Source organism: Oryzias latipes, chromosome 16 (assembly GCF_002234675.1).
Source record: "Oryzias latipes chromosome 16, ASM223467v1".
NCBI classification, from domain to species: Eukaryota; Metazoa; Chordata; class Actinopteri; order Beloniformes; family Adrianichthyidae; genus Oryzias; species Oryzias latipes.
In genome coordinates this window covers 5387658-5415341 of record NC_019874.2, presented here as the reverse complement: position 1 = coordinate 5415341, position 27684 = coordinate 5387658, and the positions used below count along the sequence as shown (strand labels likewise).

The 27684-nt window shown below is 42.9% G+C and overlaps 1 protein-coding gene across 2 annotated transcripts in view; it reads right to left on the bottom strand.

Moving 5' to 3' along the window:
• adcy3 (adenylate cyclase 3) overlaps positions 1–27684 on the bottom strand; it is a 59731-nt gene that overhangs the window by 14615 nt on the left and 17432 nt on the right. For both annotated transcript variants that reach the window (XR_002874888.1, XM_023963944.1), the window contains exons 3-9: positions 26712–26861; positions 7206–7336; positions 5416–5527; positions 4351–4478; positions 2062–2220; positions 1626–1791; positions 1320–1439 (exon numbers count right to left, since the gene is read on the bottom strand). Coding sequence is in view for 1 of the 2 variants with exons in the window: in XM_023963944.1 (XP_023819712.1) it covers positions 1320–1439; positions 1626–1791; positions 2062–2220; positions 4351–4478; positions 5416–5527; positions 7206–7336; positions 26712–26861 (966 nt within the window). In the remaining variant the exon portion in view is untranslated. The remainder of the gene's footprint in view (positions 1–1319; positions 1440–1625; positions 1792–2061; positions 2221–4350; positions 4479–5415; positions 5528–7205; positions 7337–26711; positions 26862–27684) is intronic.

Below are 27684 nucleotides of genomic sequence, written 5' to 3'. Positions count from 1 at the left end.
CTCGTTACCTTCATTAATGGCACCTGTTTGTACTGGTTATCTATAACAAAGACGCCTGTCCACAACCTCAGACAGTCACACTCCAAACTCCACTATGGCCAAGACCAAAGAGCTGTCTAAGTACACCAGAAACCAAATTGTTGACCTGCACCAGGCTGGAAGACTGAATCTGCATCAGGTAAGCAGCTTGGTGTGAAGAAATCAACTGTTGGAGCAGTTATAAGGAAATGAAAGACATACAAGACCACTGAGAATCTCCCTCCATCTGGGACTCCCCGCAAGTTCTCACCCCTTGGGGTCAACATGATCACAAGAACGGTGAGCCAAAATCCCAGAACCACACAGGGGGATCTAGTGAATGACCTGCAGAGAGCTGGGACCAAAGTAACAAAGGCCACCATCTGTAACACACTACACCACCAGGGACTCAAGCCCTGCAGTGCCAGACGCGTCCCCCTGCTAAGCCAGTAACCAGATCTCAATCCCATAAAAAATCTTAAGAGGAAGTTGAAAGTTTATGTTGCCCAGCAACAGCACCAAAACATCACTGCTCTAGAGGAGATCTGCATGGAGGAATGGGCCAAAATACCAGCAACAGTTGTGAAAACCTTGTAAAGATTTACAGAAAACATTTGACTACTGTTATTGCCAACAAAGCGTACATATCAAAGTATTGACTTGAAGGTTTGTTATTGTTACCAAATACTTTTTTCCACCATAATTTACAAATAAGTTCTGTGAAAATCAGACAATGTGATTTCTGGGTTTGTTTTTCCTCATCTTGTCTCTCATATTTGAGGTAAACCTATGATGAAAATTACAGGCCTCTCTCATCTTTTTCACTGGGAGAACTTGCACAGTTGGTGGATGACTACATACTTTTTTGACCCCACTGTATATTTATGTGAATTTTTGTTGCATTGTCTACAATCAATGCTTGAAATAAACCAATAAATTAAATCGTCATTGTGGCAGTTGTGTGCAAAGCCCAATTCTGTTGAAACCAATCAGTACCTGCACCCTCATACACAAATGGCCCCCAGCCTTTTGTGCCCTACAGGCTGGTTTAATGTCACACAGCAGTGTTGCAGGCCAGAGGTTGGGGAGCCTCACGCTCCTACAAGCAGGAACACTTCTCAAGCATTGAATCACATGTTTCCACATATGCTTCACTGTCTCTGTGGCCTGGCCTTTATTGATAATGCTAATGGGTTTTTGCTGCCAACTATTGCCAGCTGATGCACTTAAAAACAATGACTGAGGTACAAATGTCCTTCTGATCCCCTGAGGGCCCCCCATCCCTTATGGCATTACTCTACCTTGGTGTCCAGCTCCTCTGGTTCCTCTGGCGTGGTGCAGGCTGTGTTTGCGCTGCCGTTGCATTCTGTGGTGTTGATGAGCTGTGGGGAGTTTCCTCCAGAAGACGTCACAGACAGCTTCTGAAGTGAAACAAGCAGATCACCAGATACATGGAGGGAGCAGCAGGAGAGGTCTTCATCAAACCATCAAACAACAACTTCAGCAACCACATTCAAATCTGTCAGGCTGTTTCCTCCAGTTAGGTGCAGCCTTTCAAGCCCAACAGACTAGATCAGATCATGCTGAGTCTGGAAGTGTTCACTGACCACACCACTGATGCCATTCTTTCCCACCGCCCCTTTGGGAACAACCACCAGGTAGGTGTCAATGCCTCTCTCCCTCAGGTAGTCGCAGCGCTCGCCGCCGTTCCCAGGCTCCACGTCAAACTCGCCGTGAAGACACTCCATGGTGGTTTGAGAGATGTGAACACGGCTGTTGACGCAGACCAAGAGATGACAGGTCAGAGTTAGAGGCCTTCATTCATCATGACATCACACTGGGGATTGGAAAAGGCTTAAGAAAACACAGACACAGAATAACACAGACAAGGATAAAGACTTAGCAGAAAAATGGCAGCGGCTATGAAGACAGTGTTGAACAAAACAGACAAAATAAATCAGAGCGGTAACTACTTTGAGTCAGGAGCAGTTCTTGACATGGATAAAGGTCTTATGGCTTTGCGAGGAAGAATAGTTTTCTTACCCTGGAATGCCCCCAGCCTCCATCTTGTTGGCCACAGTGACGTCTGTAGACCACACATCATACTGCCAGCGCTTCTGCCCCAGCACGCCCCCCAGCACGGTCCCACTGTGCACCCCGACCCTCATGTCCACGTCGGTCTGGGTCTTCTCACGAACATACCTGTGGAGGACGGAAGCTCATCAATCCACAGCAGGAACTCCCCACATAGACACGGCAGGTCAAGGTTCAGCTGTGACTGGGACCCTTCCTGTTGAAAATGGCGAACATCAAAGCAGCAGCAGTGATTCCATGGAGACAAGGACCGCTGCATCAGAGCACGGATAGCAAGCTGTTTGAACGCAGTCATTTCCACTTGTTTCTTCACCCTTCTGCTGCAACAGTTCAGATTTACAAAGTATCATTAAACAGAGTGAGATGTGTCTTCATCTCTCTCTGGAGGGACCAGAAATAAGGAGTCAGGTCCAGATTAACAGGAGAGGTGGTCCTGAAGGCTATATGACATGCACTGCAAACTATTATATACTAACAATGCTCCACACCTTTCCAAACTTCTCTCAAAATCAGCACAGAGGAGATTTTTTCTGTTTCAAAGAGCTAGAATCTAGAAAGAAGGAAATTATATTAAACTGGGTTTTCATTCTTTTGCTCCATACTCTTGACTAGGGCTGTGACGATAACCGCATCACCGCACTTTTTTTTTACGCACTTTTTTTTTACGTTTTGCATATGGTGCGTGTTTGGAACTATAATAAACACATTAAACGCATTCATCTTTGCTGATAATTTCCTTTTTCTGCTAGTCCTGTGTTCAGACTTTCCTTCTTTCTTTCAGACTGTTCTCTCCTTTTCTCCCACCGCGCCTGTCACTCTCTCAGGAGAGAGTGACATTACTGATTACTGCATTCTAATTATTAATTTCTATTGTACTCATTTCCATTACAAGTTGCGTGCGTTTTTAAGTGCGCGACACAGCCGCCCACTGGAGGATTTTGTGTTGGAGGTGGTGGTGGTGGGGGGGGGGGGGGGTATTACTGTTCTCCTTCACTCCGTAACACCAAACATGAACTGTTAGATTTCCATGAATTATCACTACATTTTTTGTTTGGGAACTATTTTTTGCAGCGTAACGTTACGTTACGTGTCTGTATAACCAATGGCGGAGCCTCCTGCCCCGCGTTCTTCATGGGTGTCAGGCTTCACGGCTACTGAAAAGGTGACAAAGTGTCTGCAGTCTGTTTATTACTGGGCAATAAATAATATTCTGAGAAGATGTCTGTATCAGAGAGCACAGGTGAAACTTGCGTGCAGCTCCAGAGCGGTCCGCTGCAGAAGAATCAACACGCACCCCCAACACACGTGTGCGCACCTTCCTACTATAACTACACAAGACGCTCCGCGCTCACACACACACAGTCAATCTACAACACCTATAGTTAGTTCACAAGTTAGATAGGTAGTTGTTAGTTGTTACTGTTATTTGTTAATAAAGAATAGTACGTTGTAATTGGATTTATTTCCGATGCGGCCGCCAGGGGATTTTGTGTAATTTTTTGGGGGGGGGGGCTGCGGTTGACCGCGCCACCGCGCCCCCTGGTGGTTCATCACCGCGGTGATGAAAAATTCGACACCGTCACAGCTCTACTCTTGACTCAAAAAAACTGAAATTGCTTGATTTAAGAAATGTTTACAAGACATACGAATGCATTTCATTAAACAGAATTACTTCAAAACATGAGAATTTGTAGATTTTAAAGTGTAGATTTATGGTCTAAGAATAAGCGCTAGTTTTAGATTTTATGAGGACGTATTAAGATGGGCCAACTTGTCCTACAATGCCCATGTTCTTCTAAATGGAATCATTTCCAATTATTACCCAAGTTTTTTACAATTAGGAATATAAAAACTCCAAAAACTACATTTGCTAGCAGAAAATACTTGCTGTATAACATGTTAGAAATAATTTGTCCAATTGTTTATTTTTTTAGTTTATTTTATTACTACTTTTTTCAAAGTTTGACTGGAACTTCTTTTTTTAGAGTTTGATATCTAATAAGATAAGTACAAATGTCTTTCTGCATGGACAGATCATTTTACTACTTTCTCATGATTCTCTTCCTAAGATCAGTGTTCTGGTTCTATTTAGGCTTCCTCTTTTTGCAGCATCAGCTCAGCACTGAGCACCATCTTCACTTTCTGTTTCAGCAAAATACAAATTTTTTTTTCTTACATTAAATACATCTTTGATTTTTCAGAAAAGTTATGTATGTCGGCTTAGAGTTCTGCACTCACGATATGGCCTCCACCATTGCCAGGCCCATCATGATGGAGCAGGCGGCGTGGTCCTCCCTGTAGTCTGGAAGCCCGCAGATGCAGTAGTAACAGTCTCCCAAGATCTTGATTCTCAGCTGGTGATATTTCTGACAGCAGAAACCAGGTTTGTTCAGAGTTCACCAACATCCCTGTATGGCTGCTACATGTACAGCTATTTCTAAAGTCCTGATGCTGCGAAGACAAGAGGAGTAATTTCACAGCTGAAACGTCAGACTTTTCTGCACTCCCTACTGTCTGCTGGGAAACCACTTGATGATGATATCAGCTCCAGCAAGATGGAGATTTCCTCAGGTATAAGAGTGAACAGCAGAGGTTCTGTCTGCAGGGATCAGCTGCCTAACTGCATCTGTCCCGTCTTGTCTGTTTCCAGTTCCACCAAGGTTTTTCAAGAGTTCCCTTTCTTGGTGAATGCTTTTGTGAGAATCTACCAGGTTTTGATGGGTCTGGTTGATCCAGTCAGTGAGACGTTCAGCAGTTGGCCGTCATGGCCTCATTCTTTGGCTTCAGCTTCACAAATTTCTTGTCCTAAAAGGATTTTGTTGACGTCCCCCACCTTAGGTACGACACTGTACCCAAACCTCCCTTTGAACTCCAAAACCCTGTGGTACTTTGTGCTGCGTTCAGCTGGACCCCAAGGATGAAGGTCCAGCTGCAGACTTGATACAGTATCACAGATTCAGAAAGTTCTCTGCTTGAAAACAGGACTCCACCCTAACGCCGAGCTGGCCAACTCTGGTCCTCAAAAGCCACAATTCTGCCTGGTTTCCAGCTCTCCTTGACCACTTATCTGCCGATTGGCTGACTCAAGCGATTCCACATCCTGATTGACTGAACCCACCTGGTTTAGGTTTTCAGCATCGAGCAGTCCAGGGAGAGCTGGAAACCAGGTAGGGTTGAGACTCTCGAGGAGCAGGGTTAGCCAGCCCTGCCCTAATGAATACCCGTGTTCCCTTTTGGAGCTAGAAACAGATGTTTGAACAGAAACCTTTAGGTGACGTCTCATGAGACTGCTGTGAAACTCACTGCAGCTAGCTTGTCAAAGCGGGCGAAGAGCTCATTCAGCAGTTTGACCAACTCCTGGGCGCTGCAGGACGACGATAACTGGGTGAAGCCAACAATGTCTGCAAACAGGATGCTGCACAACCGTGGAGACACAAACAGGACAACACATCACTAAAGTGCTCGCTGCAGTCCTTTAAGATTTCCCTCCCAGCGCATAGTAACCCCCTCCCCCATTATCTTTTTGTGTCGTCTTTACTCAAATGTCCAACAAATGAAGCACGTATGTCATTTCAGGAATCAAGGAAATGATTCAGAATTTAGTATTAATCTTGTATCTAATCACACAAGTGGAATCAATAAAAACAGTATGATTTTCCATGAAACGTTCAAAAGTAACAATAAATTAAAATTTATCAAAAATTAAATAATCAAAATCAGCCATTACTTTTGAGTTGTTGAATAACAGAATTATTTGAAAAAACAAACTAATAAAACCAGGCTGGACAACAATGACGGTACCTCCATAAAGGCTGAGAACTAATTGTCCAGGGGGTCATGATGAACTCAGGTATGTCCTTTAATTGAAATCACAGCTGTTTTCAAACCCATAATCAGTCAGTCTGCCTATTTGAAGGGAGACAAATAGTCACGTTGCTGTTTGGCGAAAAAGTGTGTACCACACTGAACATGGACAACAGTCTTATATCGGTGCAAACCCGGAAAGAAAAGCCGTTTTTCTCCTCGTCAGAATCACGGTGATCGTGTGAACGGTTGAAGATTCATGATATGTCCAAAAGCCCGTGTTATTAAGTGTTGATGTGACATTATTGGTGTTAAAGGGTTAACTATGGTGGCCCTGAAGTCCAAATCACATCAACAAATCACTCAACGCAAAAACATCACAAAGATCACAACAATTAAAAAAAGCAAAACAAATAATAAAAAGACAACATCACGTCTTAGAAATCAATTATTTAAAACAAAAAAAGCATCAAAATAACAAAATAAAACATTTAAAAAAAAGTAATTTTCAGAAATCAAATTGTTAAATATGAGACAAAGAAGAAACTGGAATAAGTATAGGTGGTCGATCTCACCCTGTGGGGTCAGTTATTTGGCACGAAGCGCCTTAAACCACAAACATGAATGCTACTGGTGATTGAAACATAGCTGTTGCTGTCAGTCAAAGAATATTTTAATTCAGGACATACCTATAAAGAGATTCTGGATATGCTCTGTACTAATCCCAAAACCTTTATGAGCTTCTTTTTCTTTAACTTAAATTTCAGCTCAGTGAAGTAATTTAAAGTCGCATTAGAAAACATTTGTTTTCTAGGAAAGCTTCTGTTGAGCGGCAGGAGTTCATTAGAAATGATCTATGAGTTGTGGGTCAGGACTATCTGTGCGGGAGTAACTCTCTGCTGGTATCTCATGAAATCTTTGTTAACACTCTTTTGATACTTACAGCCCCTAACGATTACAGCCCAACATTACTGGAGCAACAATAATGGCGAGCAATATCAGAGCTATCCAGTTTTGAATTGTATTCCAGCTCAGACGAGGAAAACAAAGACATACATGAATCAATTGGTTTGCATGTGGATTCAACAGAATGGAGCGGAGCTGGGAGACTCAGGGAGTAAAATGGGTCCACCCATTTCAGTTTCTTTTTTAAGTTGACGGTATCAGGTTTTTCAGTCTTCTTTCGTGAAGAAGCTGTTTTTGTGGGAAGGGTCTGAATTGGGCCTGTTGATTTTTGTAGACCTTACCCTGTGAGGAAAGCTCACACCTAATGTGTGCGACCAGCTTACCTGACATTCTCGTGCCTGTACATGTACATGGTGTTAAACTGCTGCATCTCCTTTTGACTCGGCTCCTTCTTCATGTCCTGAAGCATCTCATCTGCAATGTGCTTTGGAAGGATTGAGAGAAGTAGACGTTCCTGCAGAGGATATACAAGCAAATGCTAACACCAAAAATCACACCATTTACTCAACACCTCACCACTTGCACCCAATCAAAAGGTGAGAACCTGTTGAGACAAATCGTTACACTCAATTTCTGATCAACCCTTATGTGAAAAAAACATCTCCAAGTTTAGGTTTCTACAGCCTCAGGAAAACACATCAGCAAAACTCTAAGGCACATTCTTCTAAGCAGCTTGTGTTCTTATTGGAACACTCTTCTGTATGGTTTGTTTGGGATTTTGGTTGTCTGGCTTTGGTTTTCTTTTTTCTTTTTTCTTTGTCCTGTTCAACAACGAAGCAAACAGATGACAGCTGAAGGTCTTTTGTGTTGGACAGGTTTTACTATTACAATAAGGGGTTCTGCATCTTCAAATACCACAGGGTGTACATTTGCATTAGCCCCTTTTATCATTTTGATGTAATTATTTAATGTATCTATTACATTTTGTGTTTTAAGTATATCTATCTATGTATATATATTTTATAGGGGAGGGAGAGGGGAAAAGTGTATGTGTGTGTGGGGGGGGAATAAAAAAAGAGAGAGGAGGGGCACATGTGCCGAGTTGCTCATTTGAATTGGTTAAGATTTTGAGCTTCGTAACATTTATGTTAGATCTGCTGGAAAGACAAATATTACATCCAAGAAGTTTAATTCTGACACGACGATAAACAAAAGATCTCTGTCCATCAACACACTGTGGGTTAGGAGGAGGGATAAAGCAGACAGGGAGCAGTGTGGTAGTGTGCTCGTGGGGGTGGAGATGCATGCATGCTGCCAAAGTGAACCATGAGTTTATTTGGGGAACCAGATCCTTCCCAGCCAGACCAGGAGAGACGGGGCAGGAGATCCCTAGACCAGGAGCACCCCCGTCGACAGGACCCACAATGCCCGGGCAGGAGAGGAACACCCACCCACCCACCCACCCACCCAGGTGCAGAGGAGGCCCCCCTACGGCGGCCCATCCAGCAACGGGGAGCATGGACGACCCTGGTGTCAGGACCCCACACCACAGGACAGGCGAGCTCCGCCGTACCAGGCGGCAGCCATTCGGGATCTGCTGGGCGCCGGACACCGAGGTGCAGGCCAAGGATGGGGGCTAGGACCCAGAGAACCCAGGAGCCCCCACCACCCAGTCGGAGCCTCATCCCCACAGGCCAGCCACTGCGCCTGACCCAAGCAGCCCAAGGACCATGACGCAACCACAGCTCCACCCTTACCCCCCCCCCCCCCCCCCCACACACACACACACACACTACACTATCCTCTCCCACCCCCTCACCAAACACCTTCCTCGACTCCTCCTCCCCAATGCCCTCCTCACTCTGCCAAAGAGACGGTGAGCCCCAGTGGGCCCTGGTGGGGTAGCCCCCAGGTCTGTCCACACCCATCCACTCTCACACACAAACATGCTTCTGGTTGCCCCCCGCCGCCACACCCCCGCTGGTCGACCGACCCCCCAGAACCACAGGCCCGGCCACCGACCGGGCCACCATAATTTGCAAATAAATTCTTTAAAAATCAGACAATGTTTGATTCGATTTTCTGGATTTTTCCCCCTCATTTTGTCTCTCATAGTTAACCTATGAGGAAAGTTACAGGTCTTTCTAATATTTTTAAGGGGTAGAACTTGTAAAGTTGTAGCTGACTAAATACTTTTTTGCCCCACTGTAAGTATATGTTACCCACAGCAGTTTTCCATTTGTCATTTTACCCTCATCTGCATTAAGAGTCCGGTTTAGGATCTTCTCGTCAAGTCTCCTGTTTGGCCACGCTTTACCTTGAGTCAGACTTTTTGTGATTAAGTTTTGTCATGTTTAGGTTTTCCAAACTGTGATCTTTAGGTTGGTTAAGTCATTTTAGTTCCCGCTCATGAAATGTTGTTCACCTTTCAACATATGCCGTGGGGGTGGTCACAGCAAATCAGCAGGAAACGTTATGCCGAACGTCCGTCCTGACACAACCCTGTATTTTATCCGGCCTGGGGACTAAGGCGCCACACTTGATGAAGCTCTTCATGCACCATGGAAAACGACACCTGGTTTCCAAAGCCCCAGTCCTACATGCAGACAACTGAGCTACTAGTCCTCCTCTGAATACTTCACATACAAAAAACAGTTTGCCTATCAGACAGAATCACTTTATGTGTGATGCACAGAAGCCGATTAACAAAATAAAACTGTATAAAAGTAAACGTGTTACAAAACAAATAACAAAAAGAAGTTGCTAAATTCAAACAACTGTAAATATGAACTGATCCTCACTGACATCACCCATAGGATTCGGAACAGTAAAAAGCCTGTTCCACCCAAAACAACAATGTTCTGAAAAATTTGGAGAGACAAAGTAAAGGGAGAAGTTTCTTAAGTTCACTCATTGGTCAATGATCCACCTGCTAATTAATTTGAAAGCATTTTCCATGAATGCTTTTAAATCTAGATTACAAGCACTTGAGACTGCTTCTTTAAATTGTTTAAATTGTTTTTACTTATTCATTTCTATGTTTACTCAGTTTAATCAATTGTCACTCTATTCTAATCGTTTAACATTCATTGTATCTTTGATGATTCTTGTCCAGGGGTCCCTTGAAACAGAGGTTTTAACCCCCCTTAAATAAAGGTTATATAAAGGAATAAAGAAATTAAAAAACACTCTAAATAATGCCCACATTGGAGTTGGTTTTACGAACAGAAAACAAAGCGGGAACATCAAAAAGGTCATTATTACAAGGTTGTTTATTTTTGGCCTGAAATGTAACATTTTATTTGGGAACCAATCACTCCCAAATTTGAGAACAGAAATCCCCACTTTATCTAAAATACCAATGACAACCCTGATCCCAATATCTATATGACTAAACGGATGTCTTAATTATTCACCCCAATTTTAATCATCCATGTTTTCAATGAATTGTTGCAGTCATAAGTCACACAGTTAAACAAGTCAAACAGAATTAAATACAGTCAACCATAGCTGCACAAAGTTCCATTTACAGTTCTAAATGTGTGAAGTCAGCTGTGGAAAATTCTGCTCTAAAGCAGTGGTCCCAGCCCCCTGGACCACAGACAAGTACCAGTCCATGGGCCAAACAGACAAAAACAAATAACTTACATTTTATTCTCTTATTTACCATCTTATTTTGAAGAAAATATTATTTTGTACATGCGTCTGAATCTCGTGACGCACGCATCAAGTTGCTCGTCTCGGTCTCAGGTCAGAAATACATCCTGTACTTGATAAAAGGCCGCTCTGACCGTTAAATAGAAATCCCCAAGTTGGCTAAGTCAACAAAAAGCAGAGGAAACAAAAGAAAGGAAAGAACTCCTGTGTGTTAAAGCTAAATACACAATGGGTCAAGATTTCTTTAAAAAAATTGTGACAGATACACTGAACCTTAATTGAATTGCATCAGTGCCACAAAGGCATTGTATGAAAAATACTGTTATTTTTGCTTTCATACATTTTCAAAAATCTGAAACAACTTTAACTTTTGTATTATTTTTACCTTAATCTGCTGTAAAATATTTTCAACCATTTTTTCCACTAGACCAAGTGAAAACAAAGCTCATACAGGGCGGTCCATGTAAATGTTGTCTGACATGACAGCGGTCTGTGGCCTTAAAAACAGATGGAAACCAAAGCTCTAAAGAGCAAAGACTATTTGGACGTTTCAAGAGCCCAATCAAAACCTGACTGAGAGCCAAATTTCTGAGTGGGCTCTCTCCAGGATTACAGCATGACAATTTCATGAGGCCTGTTGCCATAGTAATTAGCAGCTATCAGATGCTACTTGACTAGCTAGTTGCCCTTGTCAACCAGCATCTCGAGCCCTTTATTAGTATTCTGGGAGTTTGTTCTACTCCTTTGTTACTCCTTTGACGTCCTCCTACAACTCAAGACTTTTGATTTTATTTACATAACCCCACAAACTCTCTTCTCATTTCGTCTTACACTCAGACTTTCTTTACTAAAACTAGAATGACAACATGGCTGTTCAAAGTGACCACAGACAAAAAAACGTTTTTCACGTTTACCACTGTAAGCAAAATTACCAATGGGTGGTACTCCTAATTACACGTGTACAAATGGATGCTAGGATCCACCAGTATCATGATCCTCTATCTTATGTCTTCAACTGCTTCATTCTCTTCAAGTAACAATGACTAAAGTGTACACTGAAAAAACGGGAAAAGTGGGGTTGTTCAATTTACAAATAGTAAACATGTTTGTTTAATATGAACAAATTATGTTTACCTTCGAAACATAATATAATCTTGAAAATCACACATAATTTCTTGCTGTGTTACTTTTATATATTTAAATCATGTTGACAAAACATGAAATAGTTCTGCTTGATCCTTTGCCCCTTAATTTTGGATAAGTAAACCCCATCGGTGAAGAAGAATTCCAGGAGGGGAAACTTTGCAGTCAGCCATTTTAGAGAAGCTACAAGCACCTGCTGGCTGGAGGAGCTTAAAAAAGGTAAGTTAATTTACTCTAACAAATTAATTTAAGAAAGTGGAAGGCCTAAATGTATCATTAGTGTTATTTTTTCCACGGGGAAGAGCTTTGTAATCCACTTTTGTCGTAGTTATCAAAGTTAAGGCTCTGCGCGCCACTTTTGTCCCTGCCGGCCGCAGCCCTCGGACGGCAGGTAGGGGGAGGTGTGTGTGCGCGGTAAATTGTACTTTCACGTTGCAGGCAGATTCAGCTGTAAACGCGGTGATTTCAAATGATGTACGGGGAAGAGTGGTGAGTAGTTATGCCGTAGGAATTCGCTTTTGACAGAGGGCAGTGGGCGCTTGCGGGCACGGCGTTTTTTTTTCCACAGTCAGAAACTCTGCCAGGGGAATTTTCATCGTCACTAAGTGGATTTCTTTTTGCTAAATTCTGCGTTGTGGAGACCGAAATTGAAAGAAAATGTGAAAAGCTATCATTACTATTGTCATTATTTAGTTTTTCCATACCGTTCCACCATGAGCTAGTTTAAGGACAGCATTATTTGACCAGCAAACAGCACCGCACTTCTGTCTCAGTCAGCTGTCAATCATTCTCCGTGCGCGTCTCGTGCACAGAATGCGTTCGGTGTGTCCAGTTTACATAAATCTTTGGTTTCAATCAGAGCTTTGTTTTCATTCTATGATGCTGAACATATTTTTATTTTAGCTTTGAGAGTTTAATGGAGTGAAAATATTCATGTCCTTTTGGAACAAGTGTATAATGTGTAGTAAAAAGTTTACAGCCTTAGTTATATTAATGTCTGTAATACTACTTCACAGATTCCCCCTATTTGATAAATTAATATGGGAATCCTTTATGGGTGGGGGGATTATCTACTCCCGATCTGCTAGTTTAGTTTTGCAGTTTCCATCTCAAAATTCGCGGGTTCTCATTAAGCGTGGTTTGAATCCTGTGGGGGGAGGGGGGTGTCTAATGTTCTTTCTGGTCTAATTTCTTAAGAATATTTTTGCAGCTATTGATTTCAAACCAATGCATATTTAGTTAGTAAAATTATACAACAAAGCTGTGGAAGTGTCACTATATTTATTTCCTGATTAATTTACAGAGCTCATCACACAACACTTCCAACTGCTCCTCCCTGATCATGCTGGGCTCCATGCTCCAGTCTTCACTGAGTCAGGTGGGTCACCATGCATTTACTATATATTATTGGAATTATTGTCTCCTGGATTGTCATCGAATCGGGAGGTAATCAAGATTGCCAGCCCTACTCTTTACACGCACCTTTTATGCAGAGAGATACATACATAATAAATAATGAAATTGATGGTTATCCCACTACCTCTGTTAACATGACACTAAGTATATAATGATTTTGTTAACCCAGTAACTATAACATTTATTGATGAGCCAAGGGTAAGAATTGTATTTTTCCAAAGTTTTCATGTGAATTAAAATTTTTTTGACTCTTTGTATTTCAGACTGCTGACCTTCTCGCCAATATAAGCAAGTTCAGGGGTTTATTCAAAGTACAGGTGAGTTGTGTAATCTAGACGCTTTAACTAAACTTCAAATGTGAACTGTGCACACAAATATCTTCTGTGTTCTTTAGAATGAAGACCATGCAGCACTCCAGGAGGCAATCGAGGACACCACGGTGGAAATTTCCCTCCTAATGGAAACTGGCAGTGGTGAGGAAGAGGACATCCTCGTGGTCCACATCTCCCAGGCTGTGGGGGTCGACCCACCAAGTGTCTGAGTGGCAGTTGCCAAGGCTTTTTTGGCCTTATTTACAGCACAAATCTGATTACCATCTTCATCTCAGAAACACCTTGTCATGGGGCCGTGACTTTGCTCCTGCTATGATCTCCTGGAGGCCCTTCCCTTCTTGAGCTCTCCCGCTGGTCACAGGTGTTCTGTATTATGTTGATTGGTTTGTCTATTTATGCAGTGTCTGATCTTGTTTCTGTGTCGGAGCATCTTCGTTCTACGCTCTGTGTTCTCTGGCATTAAAGCCCCTTCGAGTGAACTATTGGATTTGGGTCGTTCTTCCTGCTCTTGGGTTCTCTCCCTTGGACATTCCGTCACACACCTTTGAGGTAATCCAAAAAAAACTGTATTAGAGTTGTAAGGCAAAGTGGTGTCTAAGGTTTCAGGCTTAAAGATCCGACTCTTTGAATAAAATGACCTTTAAATAGTTTAACTTTTTCCTAAGAAGGGATTCCAGCTGTTTGCTTTGGCTCTGTTATCTTCTGTTTAATAAAAATAGTAAGCCCAATTTATTGTGATTTGTCATTTTATGCTACACTGTAAACATATTTTTCAAGTTTAGATAATAAAAAAGTTAAATCTGAAATTTGTGTTCAGTGTCATATGTTCATTGGATTTTCATAATGCACAAGAAAGTATTTGCTTTAAATAATAATCTGCAATTTTATTTTTTAATTTAAATTTTATTAAAATAATTTATAAATTAAATGAACTATGTAATTTCAAACAAATAATAGTGTTTTAAATGTTTGAAAAAATTATGGTAAATGACATAATAAAATCTTGTTTGTTAATGTAAAATTATTAGGTGCAGAAACAAAGAAGCATTCATTACAGTAGAACATGATTTTATTATGAGCAATAATTATATTGGTTCAACATGATTTTTTTGCGCGCAACCGATGTCCATGATTTTTTATGTCAATCCAACAGGTCTTTTTTTTCAGTGTATCCGAGAGGCCCTGACATGAGAGGTGGAACTTTTCAGACAGACCTCCAGTTAATGGCAGGAACACACTATTGAAGGAGAAAAACAGCTGACTGTAAATGCTAACTATACAAAAACCAACAGTCAGCATGCATAAGTACTGGCTAAGAAGATCTTAAAATCCTGGGGGTAAAGCCAAAGAGAACCTACGGCTGAGATCACATACAGACAGAGCTCAGCTCCAGCCACAGAACAGCCTGATAGTACAGAATTACAGCAGCCTAAGCTACTGTCTGCATTCAATTCTCTGGATCATTCTGAGACAGGATGTTTCTGATTTTAGACATTTATGGGGGATGAAAAATGAATCTACTAGACCAGTGTGCCGTGGGAAATTGCCCTCATTAACTGATCTAAAAACATTTAGCATCTCCAGGATGTCAGCTCTGTGTTCATCCAAACAGGCCCTGATAAAACACTAAGTAGTTAGGAATATAAAAGATTGTAAAAGACTTTTTTCTTTTCTTTTTGGGAATAAATTAAAGATGTTTTTATAAGAATGACGGTACCACGATTTAGCCGTAGCGTCAGCTGTATTAGGAAAAGTCCCGCCCCTTTAACTGTCTCCACCAATCATTCTTGGAGTCTTAATCACATGTCATCAGTCTGACCAATCAGGTGGTTAAAGTCTTCACTTCCTTGTTCAGATTCTGCTCATAAAGTCTCTCAGTTCTAACAAAAATACCAGCTAAAGCTCGTCTTTAACTCAGAGAAGCGAGTCTGCGTTCGGCGGCTGTTTGCACTACATCTCCCATGATGCATTGGGTCAAAGTGACAGGGTCTCAGCGCACAATGAGTCTCTCCTCTTAAATGTCTTAAAACCACAACGAACACACATCAAACAGTTTTTAGATCTTCTAACTTAACTTTTATTACATCTTTTAGAAAAAACAGCTGCAACTTCCAGCTTTTTCTGCCACAATTATCACAAAAATGCACGTGAGATTGTGGAGGGACTGTACATCAATACAGACTATGAGCTTTTCCTTTTTTTTTTGTTTTTTGAATGGTGGTGTGCCGCGGGATTTTTGACAAGGTTACAGTGTGCCGTGGCTCAAAAACGTCTGAAAAACACTGATCTAGACGAGGGGTCTGTGGATCAGTTTCCCACAGAAAGGAAAACACAGGGAGCCACAACAGCCTTTGAAAATCCCACTGTTTCCAGTGAACAGCCTAATTTCACTCATTTTTAAAGTATGCACTCGTCATTCAACCTCATTCAACACATACTGTCTTCAGAGGCAGTACTGTTTAGTTCGACACCCTGGGCGAAACAAAATATCATTTATTTTACTTTATTGTTAAACATACGTAAAGCATACTTGTATAGTTGAATTCACAATTAAGATACAGTGTATAGTTAGTTCATATTTAACACTCAACAGTTTTTTGTTTTTTTTTAAGGCTGGAATCTGGTAAAAATTGTTACATTTTTGTGGTTTTTTTTATTTTCTTGAGCTGAATACAACCCTGACACCAATTATGAATGAATAAATTGCGGTCATTTCCGTTGGATTCATGAATGAACATCAATGGAAACTAAAGAACAAATTCATCAGTTTTTGTGCTATAGTGTCACATAAAACTGAACAAAAAAAGACAAAAGATTGTGTGCATTGCATCTGAAGCATCGACTGTAGATGAGAACGGCAGAGAAGCTTAGATTAAATCCACCAATAAGCCAAATAACAAGACTACCGTAGTCTAATTAAGTGCAAACCTTCATTAGCCATTTGGCAAATGTTGCTCCAAATGTCTCTCATCCAACCTTAAATTTGGTCGTATTTGGCTCCTAGCTAGTGTAACCGGGACAGCCTTTATCTTATTTTATAATAGCACAAAATCTGTTCAAGGGTTACCATACCTGAGGGATCTCCAACAAACTACTGCATTACACTACTAGTCATAGCCCCTCCTTCCTTTCTTCTTCTTCTTCTACTTCTTTTGACTCCCCTATATATTCCAAAGGCTACTGTTCCCCACCCCCTTTTGTATGACCTCCTGTCAGAGAGGTGGGTGCCATCATCCTAAAATCATTTTATAATCCCAATACATCCTATTGTTTATTGCCCTTTTGGGTTTAATTTTTATTTGTATAACTACAGCAATGTTTGTTTCTAACTTGTGATGTGATGATTAAAAGGGATTGATGGTTCAGGAGAGATATTTTGGGGATTCACTGTTAAAGCTTAAATGTCGATTTGTTTTGTTTGTATAGGAACTGGAGTGGGCAGGATCACACAGTGTATTGTTTTCTGTTTGTTTTATTACCAGGTATGTATGAGAAAAATGTGAGTGTAAAATGTGTTACAGAGCCTGTATAAGGTTTTAAGCTAGCATGCCGCGTGCGGCATAGCCCCTTTTGTATGACCTCCTGTCAGAGAGGAACTGGAGTGGGCAGGATCACACAGTGTATTGTTTTCTGTTTGTTTTATTACCAGAATAAAGGGAGGCTTCTCTCCAAGAGGTAACACTGTGTCACACCATATATTAACCAGCACAACGCAGAAAGCGACCGGTTACACTTGGTGCCGTTTGACCCGTCACATCGCGGAGGAGTGGACGTCTGACCCGCCGCTGCTACCCCTCCGCTGGCCTTGCAGCTCTGAGTTCGCGCCAACGCCTGACACCTGCTCTGTCGCTCTCGGATACACTGTGCCCTGTGTATTGTTTTGCAGGTGCTGTGAGCGTGCGCATTCTGCTCCTTTAGGTTGGATCGTTAATCCCTGCGTGGGGACTTGCAGGTTAACTTTGAGGGATTTTCCGACTTTTTTTTTTTACTGATTTTGACTTTCTATATTGTTTAAGTTTGCTTAACACTAACTAGAACTGTTTCACCAGCTATTTTATTTTATTTTGGTTTTATTGTGAGATTTTTGAGTGCTGTTTTTACCACTGACATGGCTGAACACAATTCCCTGGGTCGTCAGGTTTCTTTCAGTATGGGAAGGGGTCAACATTTTGTTTCATTTGGGAGGGGCAGGACAGTTACCTCATGTGATTTTGAGAGCTCTGTTGACCAGTCACTAATGAACCCCACCATTCCTGCTGCTAGTTCCACGCCAGTTGTGACACCACAGACTCAGCCCAGTCAGGTTGTCTTAAATGACGCTCTCAGTAACATGATTACTGATTTGGCAAAGCAGATTGGTGATAATATTACAGCGAATCTCACTGCTATGCACCAGCCCAGCCAACCCCAGCCTGCTGACAGCCAATCCCAGCACTGTAGTCACAATGACTTATCGCAGCTGCGGGTGGTTGTTCAGTCCGATGTGAAGGCTCCCCCATACTTTAGAGGTGATCGGTCTGATGCGTTCTCGATCCAGGAATGGGAGGATATAATGAAATGTTACATGTCCAGGGTGAAATGTGTGACCCCTGCAGAAATGTTTGACATTGTCATGTCCCGGCTGGCTGGTAAAGCCAGGGATGTAGTTAAAGTGTCACTTCGGTCTCGGCCCGCGCTGAGTCCCACTGAAATGTTTATAGCCGTCTTTGATATTCTCAAACACAATTTCAGTGAACTGACATTTTCTGCTCTTCCGATGAGAGACTTTTATAACACTTTGCCGCGGGTTGATGAGGACGCAATGGATTACTGGATTCGTCTAAACAAATCTATTGATGCTGTAGATGAGTGTCTCCAGAGGCGAGGGAAGCGGGTGGAAGACCCAGGAGCAGAGGTGGTTACAATGTTCATTAATCATTGTCCCGATCCCGCTCTTGCACTGTTGTTTCACGTCAAGTCTCCCGAGGAATGGACAGCAGCTGAGGTGCAGAAGCGCCTGGATGGGCATGTCAGGAAGATTAGGGGGATGCGGGTTCACACACAACAGGTCGGGGGTGCCCATGTCCACACTCAATGCCAGACTGTTGGTCTTCCCACTGTCAGTCCAGTTAATGTTTCATCATCCACCCCCGTAGTTTTGGTAGAACCAAGCTCAGGGTATTCAGCCCCTGTGTGTCATCTGCAATCCTCTCCTGCTCACTCTTTGCCTCCTTTACACGCTGCACCTGTAACATCTGCTCCATCTCCACCTGAAGTTGGCCTCCCTTCTCAACAGATGGTGGATATGTTTGATAAAGTCCTCTCCTTATGTTCTGCGTCTCTTACAACTAGCCAACGGGGGCGACGTCAGTCTGGAAATTTTCCAGCCTCGCAGAGATTTCAGCCAACCCAATGCAGGGTTTGTGGTTCAGATGAACACTCGACCCATTCTCACTGCAGGTTGTTCAGACTGTGTCTCAACTGCCATGGCTCTGGCCACATGAAGCGTGATTGTCCGAGAACTGTCTCACCTGTATCAATGCCAGTAGCTTCCACCTCCAGCCCTGCTTTAAACTAGGATGTCCATGTGATGAGAGGGTCAGCATGGACCATAATGACCAAACCCTCACATCTGCTCCAGATTCTCGCTCTGTGTACATTGACACTTGTCAAAGTTTTTCTGAAGAAAAAAAAGTGGTTTATGTTGGGTCTCAGAGAGTTGAGGGTGCTAGTGAACTTTTTTTTGCCACAGTGTCTGTTGGTGGCCAGTCTGCTTTGAGGGGGATGCTTGATTCGGGGAGCATGTCATGCACACTGAGTGAGTCAGCAGAGCTTAGGCTGAAGGATGCTGGTGTTGTTTTGAATCCCAAGGCCATTCCTGAAAACGTGGTGCTTGTCGGTTGTGGAGGGCTCGTCACTCAACCAAAATGTATTTATGATTTGGACATTGAGATTTACGGACTCAGGTTTAATGTGCCCACACTCGTGGTGCCTGGACAGAGGGATGACTTGATCATTGGGAGCAACGTGCTTCGGCCCATCATTCAGAAAATGAAGTCTAATCAAACATATTGGGAGATCGTGACTTCCACTAATGAAAACCCAGAATGTGAACAGTTTCTCCAGTTACTAAGTTGCATTTCTAGGTGGTCAGGTCCTCAATTACCTGATAAGATTGGGACGGTGAGGTTGAGACAGGCGGTGACTTTGTTGCCTCACCAAGAATATGTAGTGTGGGGGAAGTTACCCCCCTCTTCTTCTGTGTCGCCCGGCAGCACTGTGATTGTGGAGCCTTCATCTGCCCGCTCCACTCCAAAAAACATCCTGGTAGGTCGTGTCATAACACCTATGTGGGGCGATCGCTGGGTTCCACTCAAGGTCCTCAATCCCACACAAGCAACGGTGACGTTGCGACGCAATGCTAAAATTGCTGATGTCTTTCCTTGTGTTGCTGTTGAAGATCTGTATTTTACTCAAGCCACATGTGAAATGCAGCATGGTCAGGCTACTGCTTCGCTGACCTCATTGTTTCCAGGAGGTGATCCTTTCCAACAACTTAGGGATTGTGGTTTGGAGGACATTGACATTGATGGATGTGAGGTGGCTGATGTGTGGAAAAGGAAACTGGCTGAACTCGTGTTTAACTATCAGGATGTCTTCTCTAGAGACAAGCTAGACTGTGGTGAGGTGAAGGATTTTGTTCATCGTATTCATTTAACCGATGACCACCCCTTTCGTCTGCCCTATCGACGAGTGCCCCCAGCACACTATCGGAAGCTGCGGGAAGTCTTATCTGACATGGAACTGAGAGGCATCATAAGCAAGTCAGTCAGTGAGTATGCTTCACCCCTTGTTATGGTTTGGAAGAAGTCAGGAGACTTAAGAATATGCACTGACTTCCGTTGGCTTAATGCTAAGACCGTTAAGGATGCTCATCCACTGCCCCACCAGTCTGACTGTCTTGCTGCCCTGGGTGGTAACGCCCTTTTCAGTACCATGGACTTGACGTCTGGGTTTTACAACATTCCCCTGCATGAGTCTGACAGACACTACACGGCTTTCACAACACCTTTGGGCCTCTATGAGTACAACCGCCTCCCACAGGGTCTTTGTAACAGTCCAGCTTCCTTTATGAGGATGATGCTCAGCATTTTTGGTGACTTGAACTTTTCCAGTCTTCTCTGTTATCTTGATGATCTTCTGGTGTTTGCACCTTCAGAGGTTGAGGCATTGCAGAGACTAGAGATTGTTTTCCGTCGTCTGAGAGCCAATAACCTAAAGCTTGCACAGAAGAAATGTCACTTTCTTCGAAGATCTGTGAGGTTCTTAGGACATGTGATTGAGGCTTCTGGGGTTTCTGTTGATCAGGATAAAGTGCAGGTTATTTCCAGTTTCCAGAAGCAAGACCTCATGAACCCTGATGGTTGCACACCATCTCAACAGAAAGTGAGGTCCTTCCTTGGTATGGTTTTATTTTACCAACACTTTATTCCAGAGTGCTCACGCATTGCTAAGCCACTCTTCACTCTTACTGCAGGCCAGAAGAGAAGACTTAGAGGTAATGCAGGTGGGAGGGCAGGGACCTACAGAGTATTGACCCCTCAGGATTGGACTCCAGCATGTGAGAGTGCATTTGAGAACCTGAAAGCTGCACTTCTCAATTGTGTGATGCTAGCCCATCCAGATTTTGAGAGGCCCTTCATTCTCTCCACAGATGCTTCTATGGATGGTTTGGGTGCTGTCTTGTCGCAAGTTCCTATCGGTGAGGACAAGGCAAGACCTGTGGCTTTTGCGAGCAAAACTCTCAGTCGCAGTCAGTCAAAGTATCCTGCTCACAGGCTCGAGTTTTTGGCTCTAAAGTGGGGTGTATGTGATAAATTCAGTCATTGGCTTAAAGGTCAAAAGTTTACTGTTTGGACTGACAACAACCCCCTCACATACATCCTGACTAAACCAAGGCTTGACGCCTGTGAGCAGCGCTGGGTCTCCAAGCTTGCGCCATACTGCTTTGAGATCAAGTATGTCCCTGGCAGGCTGAATGTTGTGGCCGACGCACTGAGCAGGAGCCCATTTGTAAAACCTGTCGCTCAACGCCTTTTGACAGAGCCATACTGTAGGCTGCTCGATCAGGTTTGTGACATCACAGATGACACAGTACAGGAGGCTTTCCATTTGACCTGTCAACCACAGACATTGGATGGCACCCACCTCTCAACTGCTGTCAATGTCTCCATGTCAGAAAGAGAGGTTTCTTCTATTTTGTCTGCCGCCTGTGACTGGGACTCTGCCTCTAGGCTGCGAGCAACATCTCTTGCTGACTATCTGGCGTCTGTAGCCCCACCTGCTGCGGATGCTCCTGCTACCTTGTCACAGTCTAGTCTTGTTTCTCACCAGCAGCATGACCCTGTCATATCAAGAGTCGTCGTTTATGTTGAGCGGAAGCGCAGACCATCAAGACGTGAACGCTGTAATGAGGGCCTGCAGACACTGAGGATTTTAAAGCAGTGGGACAAACTCACACTTCTGAATGGTGTACTCTACCGAGTCTCTAAAGATCCCCTGACCAAACACAAGAGGTTTCAGTTTGTTGTGCCTGACTCCTTGAGATCTGCTGTTCTTTCCGGTGTGCATGACTATGCGGGTCATCAGGGTCAGCCACGTACACTCTCTTTAGCTCGTCATCGCTTCTTCTGGTTTGACATGGAGAGGGATGTGCGTGATTATGTGAAGAACTGCCCTAGATGTGTCCTCAGTAAGACCCCAGAGCCTGCTGCAAGAGCTCCTTTGGAGAACATTAAGACTTCTGCGCCATTGGAACTCGTATGCATTGACTTCTGGTCAGCTGAGGACAAAAACAACAAGTCTGTTGATGTTCTTGTGGTCACAGATCATTTCACAAAGTTAGCACATGCATTTCGGTGTCATGATCAGACAGCTAAGACAGTGGCAAAGAAGTTATGGGATGGATTTTTCTGTATCTATGGGTTTCCTCAGCGCATACACTCTGACCAAGGAGCAAATTTTGAGAGTGAGCTTTTTGCAGAGCTTCTGGAACTTAGTGGTGTGGGGAAATCACACTCATCCCCTTACCATCCAATGGGTAATGGGACCACAGAAAGGTTTAACCGCACTTTGGGCAATATGTTGAGGTCTCTCCCCTCTCAGTCAAAGCAGAACTGGCCACAAATGCTTCAGTCCTTGACTTTTGCCTACAACTGTACTGCGCATGAAACCACAGGCTTTGCCCCATTCTACCTTATGTTTGGGAGGGTCCCCCGACTGCCAGTTGACCTAATGTTCAAAAATGTCCTACAAGATGACATCATATGTGACTATGACTCCTATGTCAAGTCGCTGGCAAACGACTTTCGCTCCGCCATGCTTTTGGCCCAGCAGCATAGTAGCAGGGAGCAGAAACATCAGCGTGACCAGTATGACAAGAGATCCAAGGGTCTACCGCTTTCCCTTGGTGATCAGGTGCTGGTGGCAAATAAGAGAGCAAAGGGGAAACGAAAGCTTTCAGATAAATGGGAGTCAGTAGTTTACACAGTGGTGGCTTCCAAACCTGCTCTTCACATATACCGTATCAGGGACCGAGCAGGGAATGAGCGTGTGGTGCATCGTAACCTTTTGCTGAACGTGAACTTCTTGCCACTAGATGTACGCTTGGCTGGTGATGCTGTCTGTTCTGGTGGCAGTGTCATTAGTACCTTTTCAGTTCCTGACCTGTGCGACACTGGCACATCAGCTGTGGAGGCAGTACATGCAGAGCACCCCCTCATCAGCTCTCTTTCATGCAGCGAAGAAAATGTACTTGACCGCACCACATCCTGGGTTAGGCAACAATCATCTGCCTCATTTGATGGTGAATCTGCCCTGGGTCTTGTCCTGCCCCCACCAGAGCCCAGTGGGTCGATTGGAGCTGGTGCTACGGATAATTCCCTCAGTGAGTCTCACATTGTCTCTCCCATCACTTCCGTCCTTGACGGGGAAAGTTTGGATATGGGTCATCGGCTTACTTCCCGGTTTGGTAGGATTATAAAACCAGTTTGCCGTTTGATTGAATCTATGGCCCAAGTTGAAGCATTGTTTGATACACGGTATGTTCATACAAGTACTGTAAATGTGTAATTGTTTTTTTTCTACTACTGCTTCCTATTTTTTTTGTGATGGAAGTTTATTTGGTTTGATTTCTTTTACTCTCTACCTGGTATTGTCAATATGGTTCAATCTATGTGAGGTGTAAATGGCACCTCACGTTGTTTGTAGAGTATCTGGACCGTGTAGCTGGGTAGCTATTTTCCTGGCATTTTGACCATTTTGTTGATGGTATTTTTTTTGGAACATGTATTGTTTCTGGTTTAAGGCAAATGTGCTGACATGAGTTTTTGTGATTTTGTGCTATTCTAGAGGGGTGAGTGTAACCGGGACAGCCTTTATCTTATTTTATAATAGCACAAAATCTGTTCAAGGGTTACCATACCTGAGGGATCTCCAACAAACTACTGCATTACACTACTAGTCATAGCCCCTCCTTCCTTTCTTCTTCTTCTACTTCTTTTGACTCCCCTATATATTCCAAAGGCTACTGTTCCCCACCCCCTTTTGTATGACCTCCTGTCAGAGAGGTGGGTGCCATCATCCTAAAATCATTTTATAATCCCAATACATCCTATTGTTTATTGCCCTTTTGGGTTTAATTTTTATTTGTATAACTACAGCAATGTTTGTTTCTAACTTGTGATGTGATGATTAAAAGGGATTGATGGTTCAGGAGAGATATTTTGGGGATTCACTGTTAAAGCTTAAATGTCGATTTGTTTTGTTTGTATAGGAACTGGAGTGGGCAGGATCACACAGTGTATTGTTTTCTGTTTGTTTTATTACCAGGTATGCATGAGAAAAATGTGAGTGTAAAATGTGTTACAGAGCCTGTATAAGGTTTTAAGCTAGCATGCCGCGTGCGGCATAGCCCCTTTTGTATGACCTCCTGTCAGAGAGGAACTGGAGTGGGCAGGATCACACAGTGTATTGTTTTCTGTTTGTTTTATTACCAGAATAAAGGGAGGCTTCTCTCCAAGAGGTAACACTGTGTCACACCATATATTAACCAGCACAACGCAGAAAGCGACCGGTTACACTAGTTTTGATTTTGGACACCTTTATCATTGGAGTATTTTTCTTTGTCTTCTTTCTAAACTTGACGCTGATGTTTCCTTTGATTTTTGTCCATTTTTCACAACCTTGAATAGACTTTTCTGTCTGTCAAACTCGCAGAGTTAAGATGAGTGAGGGGATGGAAGCAAATTCACTTTGATGCAGACTTGTTTCCAATCTTTTTTTCTTCAATTTTTTTGAAAATTCAGTAAACCTAATAAAGTATTAATAAAGTAAACTAGTTTTTATTAGGAAGCAGCTGTTTTTAAATTGTTCTTTAGTGTGCCAATGATTATATATTATCATATGCATGGATATAGCTTACTCTGGAAGGCTTTAGAAGAGCATGAAAAAAGACCTATAAAGTCAAGTCTTCCCCAAAACTGACACCAGAGTTCGTCATGGTTGGACTGGACAACAATGAAATGCATCCGGTGAGATTACATTGTTGCAGAGTAAATCCTTGAAACATAAGGTCTAAAAACAACACCCTCTTTATTATCTAAGTTTAGAAAAGAAAATCAAAATTCATTCACATGTATGCATCTGTAAAACTTGCTGGAAGTCTTGTAAACTGCGAGCCATCTCCTGGTTCAATAGACAAGTATAGTTGAGAATCACCAGCATAACAATAGAAATACATGCATGTTTGGACTGAACAGGATTGGGCCAACCACAGAGCCCTGTGGAACACCAAGGCTGACTGCAGTGAGAGGAAGACTTATCCTTTACACAGACAAACTGGACTCTAGGAAAAGACTACAGTCAGGGGTGCAACGGATCATCCATGATCCATCCGGATCACTAGCCACGGTTCGGCGTGCATGTGTATGTTATTTAAAACAGTAGTCTGTTCACAAATAACGCAATTCGCATGTCATATTCCCGAACTCCATCGTTGTTTCAACATGCGTCAAAAGTGTGTTTTGGATGCGTGTGGGAGTGGCTACTGTCAAAGGTTTCTCTTGACATCATCATGGAGAGCGCAAATGCTCAGGGATCTGTTTTATTTATTTTGAAGAGTTCTACAAAAGGATCTATGAACAGCACATGTCTGGGTTCATGACATGACAGTGAAGAGGAGCTGCAGCACCGTCTGAGTGACAGCAGAAGGCCGCTGCTCTGTCGCTTTCCTTGAAGGAGGGGCTTTATGGCAGCAGGGAAACAGTGCAATAATTCAAAGTTGTATATTCTGAAATCCTCTGCTTTTTATAAAAACTTTTTTTCTTTGAATATGCTTTTGTTTTTTCCAAGATAAAATACACAACAATGCACTTTGTTTGAATGGACCTCTTTAGTATTTGTATATATTTATATTGGAATATCTTGAGTCAAAATATGTCATTAATGTTTTGATATATGAAAATATGTATATTTATATATTTAAAGTAATTTATGTATGTTTTATTAAACACATGCTTTGAAGCTTTTCAAAATTAAATTGTAGGCTTTTATCTTGTACTTTTCCTGTTGTTTTTACTTTTTGTTGATGAGAAAAATGATCTGAACCGTTACTGTCAAGCCGTGACAACATCCCAACATTCAGTTTTTGTGATCCGTTGCTCCCCTACTTAGAGCAAGTTAACCCTTGTGCTATCTTAGATGACCCCCCCCCCCCCCCCCCCCCTTACATTGACGTGTTCTCCCTACCATGACAAAGGTGGATAAAGGTGGAAAGCTTTCATGTAATCCATGGACACCAGTGAAGATCACAAATCATTGAAGAAAAAAGGTTCAGAGCACTGTCTAGTGGGTCTAGATGACCCACTAGACACTAGACTCCCAATGTTAAAGTGCCTAGGATAGCACAAGGGATACCATGTTCTTGCATTACTGATGACATGTTCCAGTCTCTGCATTAAAATGTTCTCATCAGCTGGACTGAGGTTCTAAGGACTAAGAACAGACAAGTCCACTGTCTGCAGCCTGGATTGTGACCTTAAGAGATGTTTAAGTTCTTTGATGATAAATCCTGACAGAAACTCCTGCTGAAGATGAGGTTCAAACTACAAATACAGCTAGGACTTTATGTTTGTATGCTTGGGTGGACCCTTTATGGTTATTGTGTCAGCCTTTAGGATTTTGTTCTCATGGATGTGGTTCCTGATGTGTTTAGGTGTGTGTGTGGGGGGGGGGTGAAGTCCACCTGATTCTGAACCTTCTGAAAAAAGTGTTACTGCTGCTTGAAATGTCACTGTAGATTACCTGCTGCTGGCTCTGCTCCTCCAGGTTCAGCTTCACTTCCAGAGACTGTCTGGCCTCGAGAAAAGCTTTTCGATGCTTCCGGTCAGCCATGTAGTAGGACATGACACCCACGGTGATGGCACATACATAGATGAAGGCGTTGGCCAGGAGCTTGAAAACAGATGAGGATGACAGGCCGTAGGTGAAGCTGTGACAGTTCAACCGTTCCTGATTAGCAGATAAGGATCACAGTGGACCCTGATTCATGAGGTTTTCTCCGTCGGGTGATAGACGTGAATTTCACTTAAAACAAGTGCTGTTTGTCTGGATCAGCAGTCGGCGCAATGCCTGGACTGGAGGCAGTCATGCTTTATTCCAGAAATCTACTGCATTTACAAGGGAGGCCCTGCTCCAGGACACCGTGGAGCTCTGCGATGACATGAACCTAGATTAGGACTACACAAACCAAACCATTGGTTTCTACAAGACCACAATACTTAAAGTTTCACTCCAATCATCTTTTGATCTATTCTAAAAGTATTCGCAGTGCTCTTTTAATTATGATTAAGCAGTTTTCAGCCAAAACCAAGATCATTTTCTAGGACATAGTTTCTGCAGAGCGGTAAGAGCTCATTAGAAATTCACCTCCAAATTGTGGGCGGGACAGTTGGCATGGAGGTAAGCCTCTGCTGATATCCCAATAACCCTTTGTTTTCACGCTCTCCCGCTAGCTTCCAGCTGCTCACAACCCCAAGTTCAAATCACCGGTTCAACAAAAATGGTGAGTCATACTGCAACTATCCAGCCGTACAGTTTAAATCCAGATTCCAGCTCAGACGAGGAAAAAAAAAGACATATATGGATCGATTTGTCTGCAAGTGGATGCATCAGAATGGAGCGGAGCGGGAAACCTATTTCAGATCCTGCGTCACAAAAGAGAGCGTTTTGAGACGGCGAGTTTTAGTTAGAGGCCAACTAAATGTGTTTCTAATTC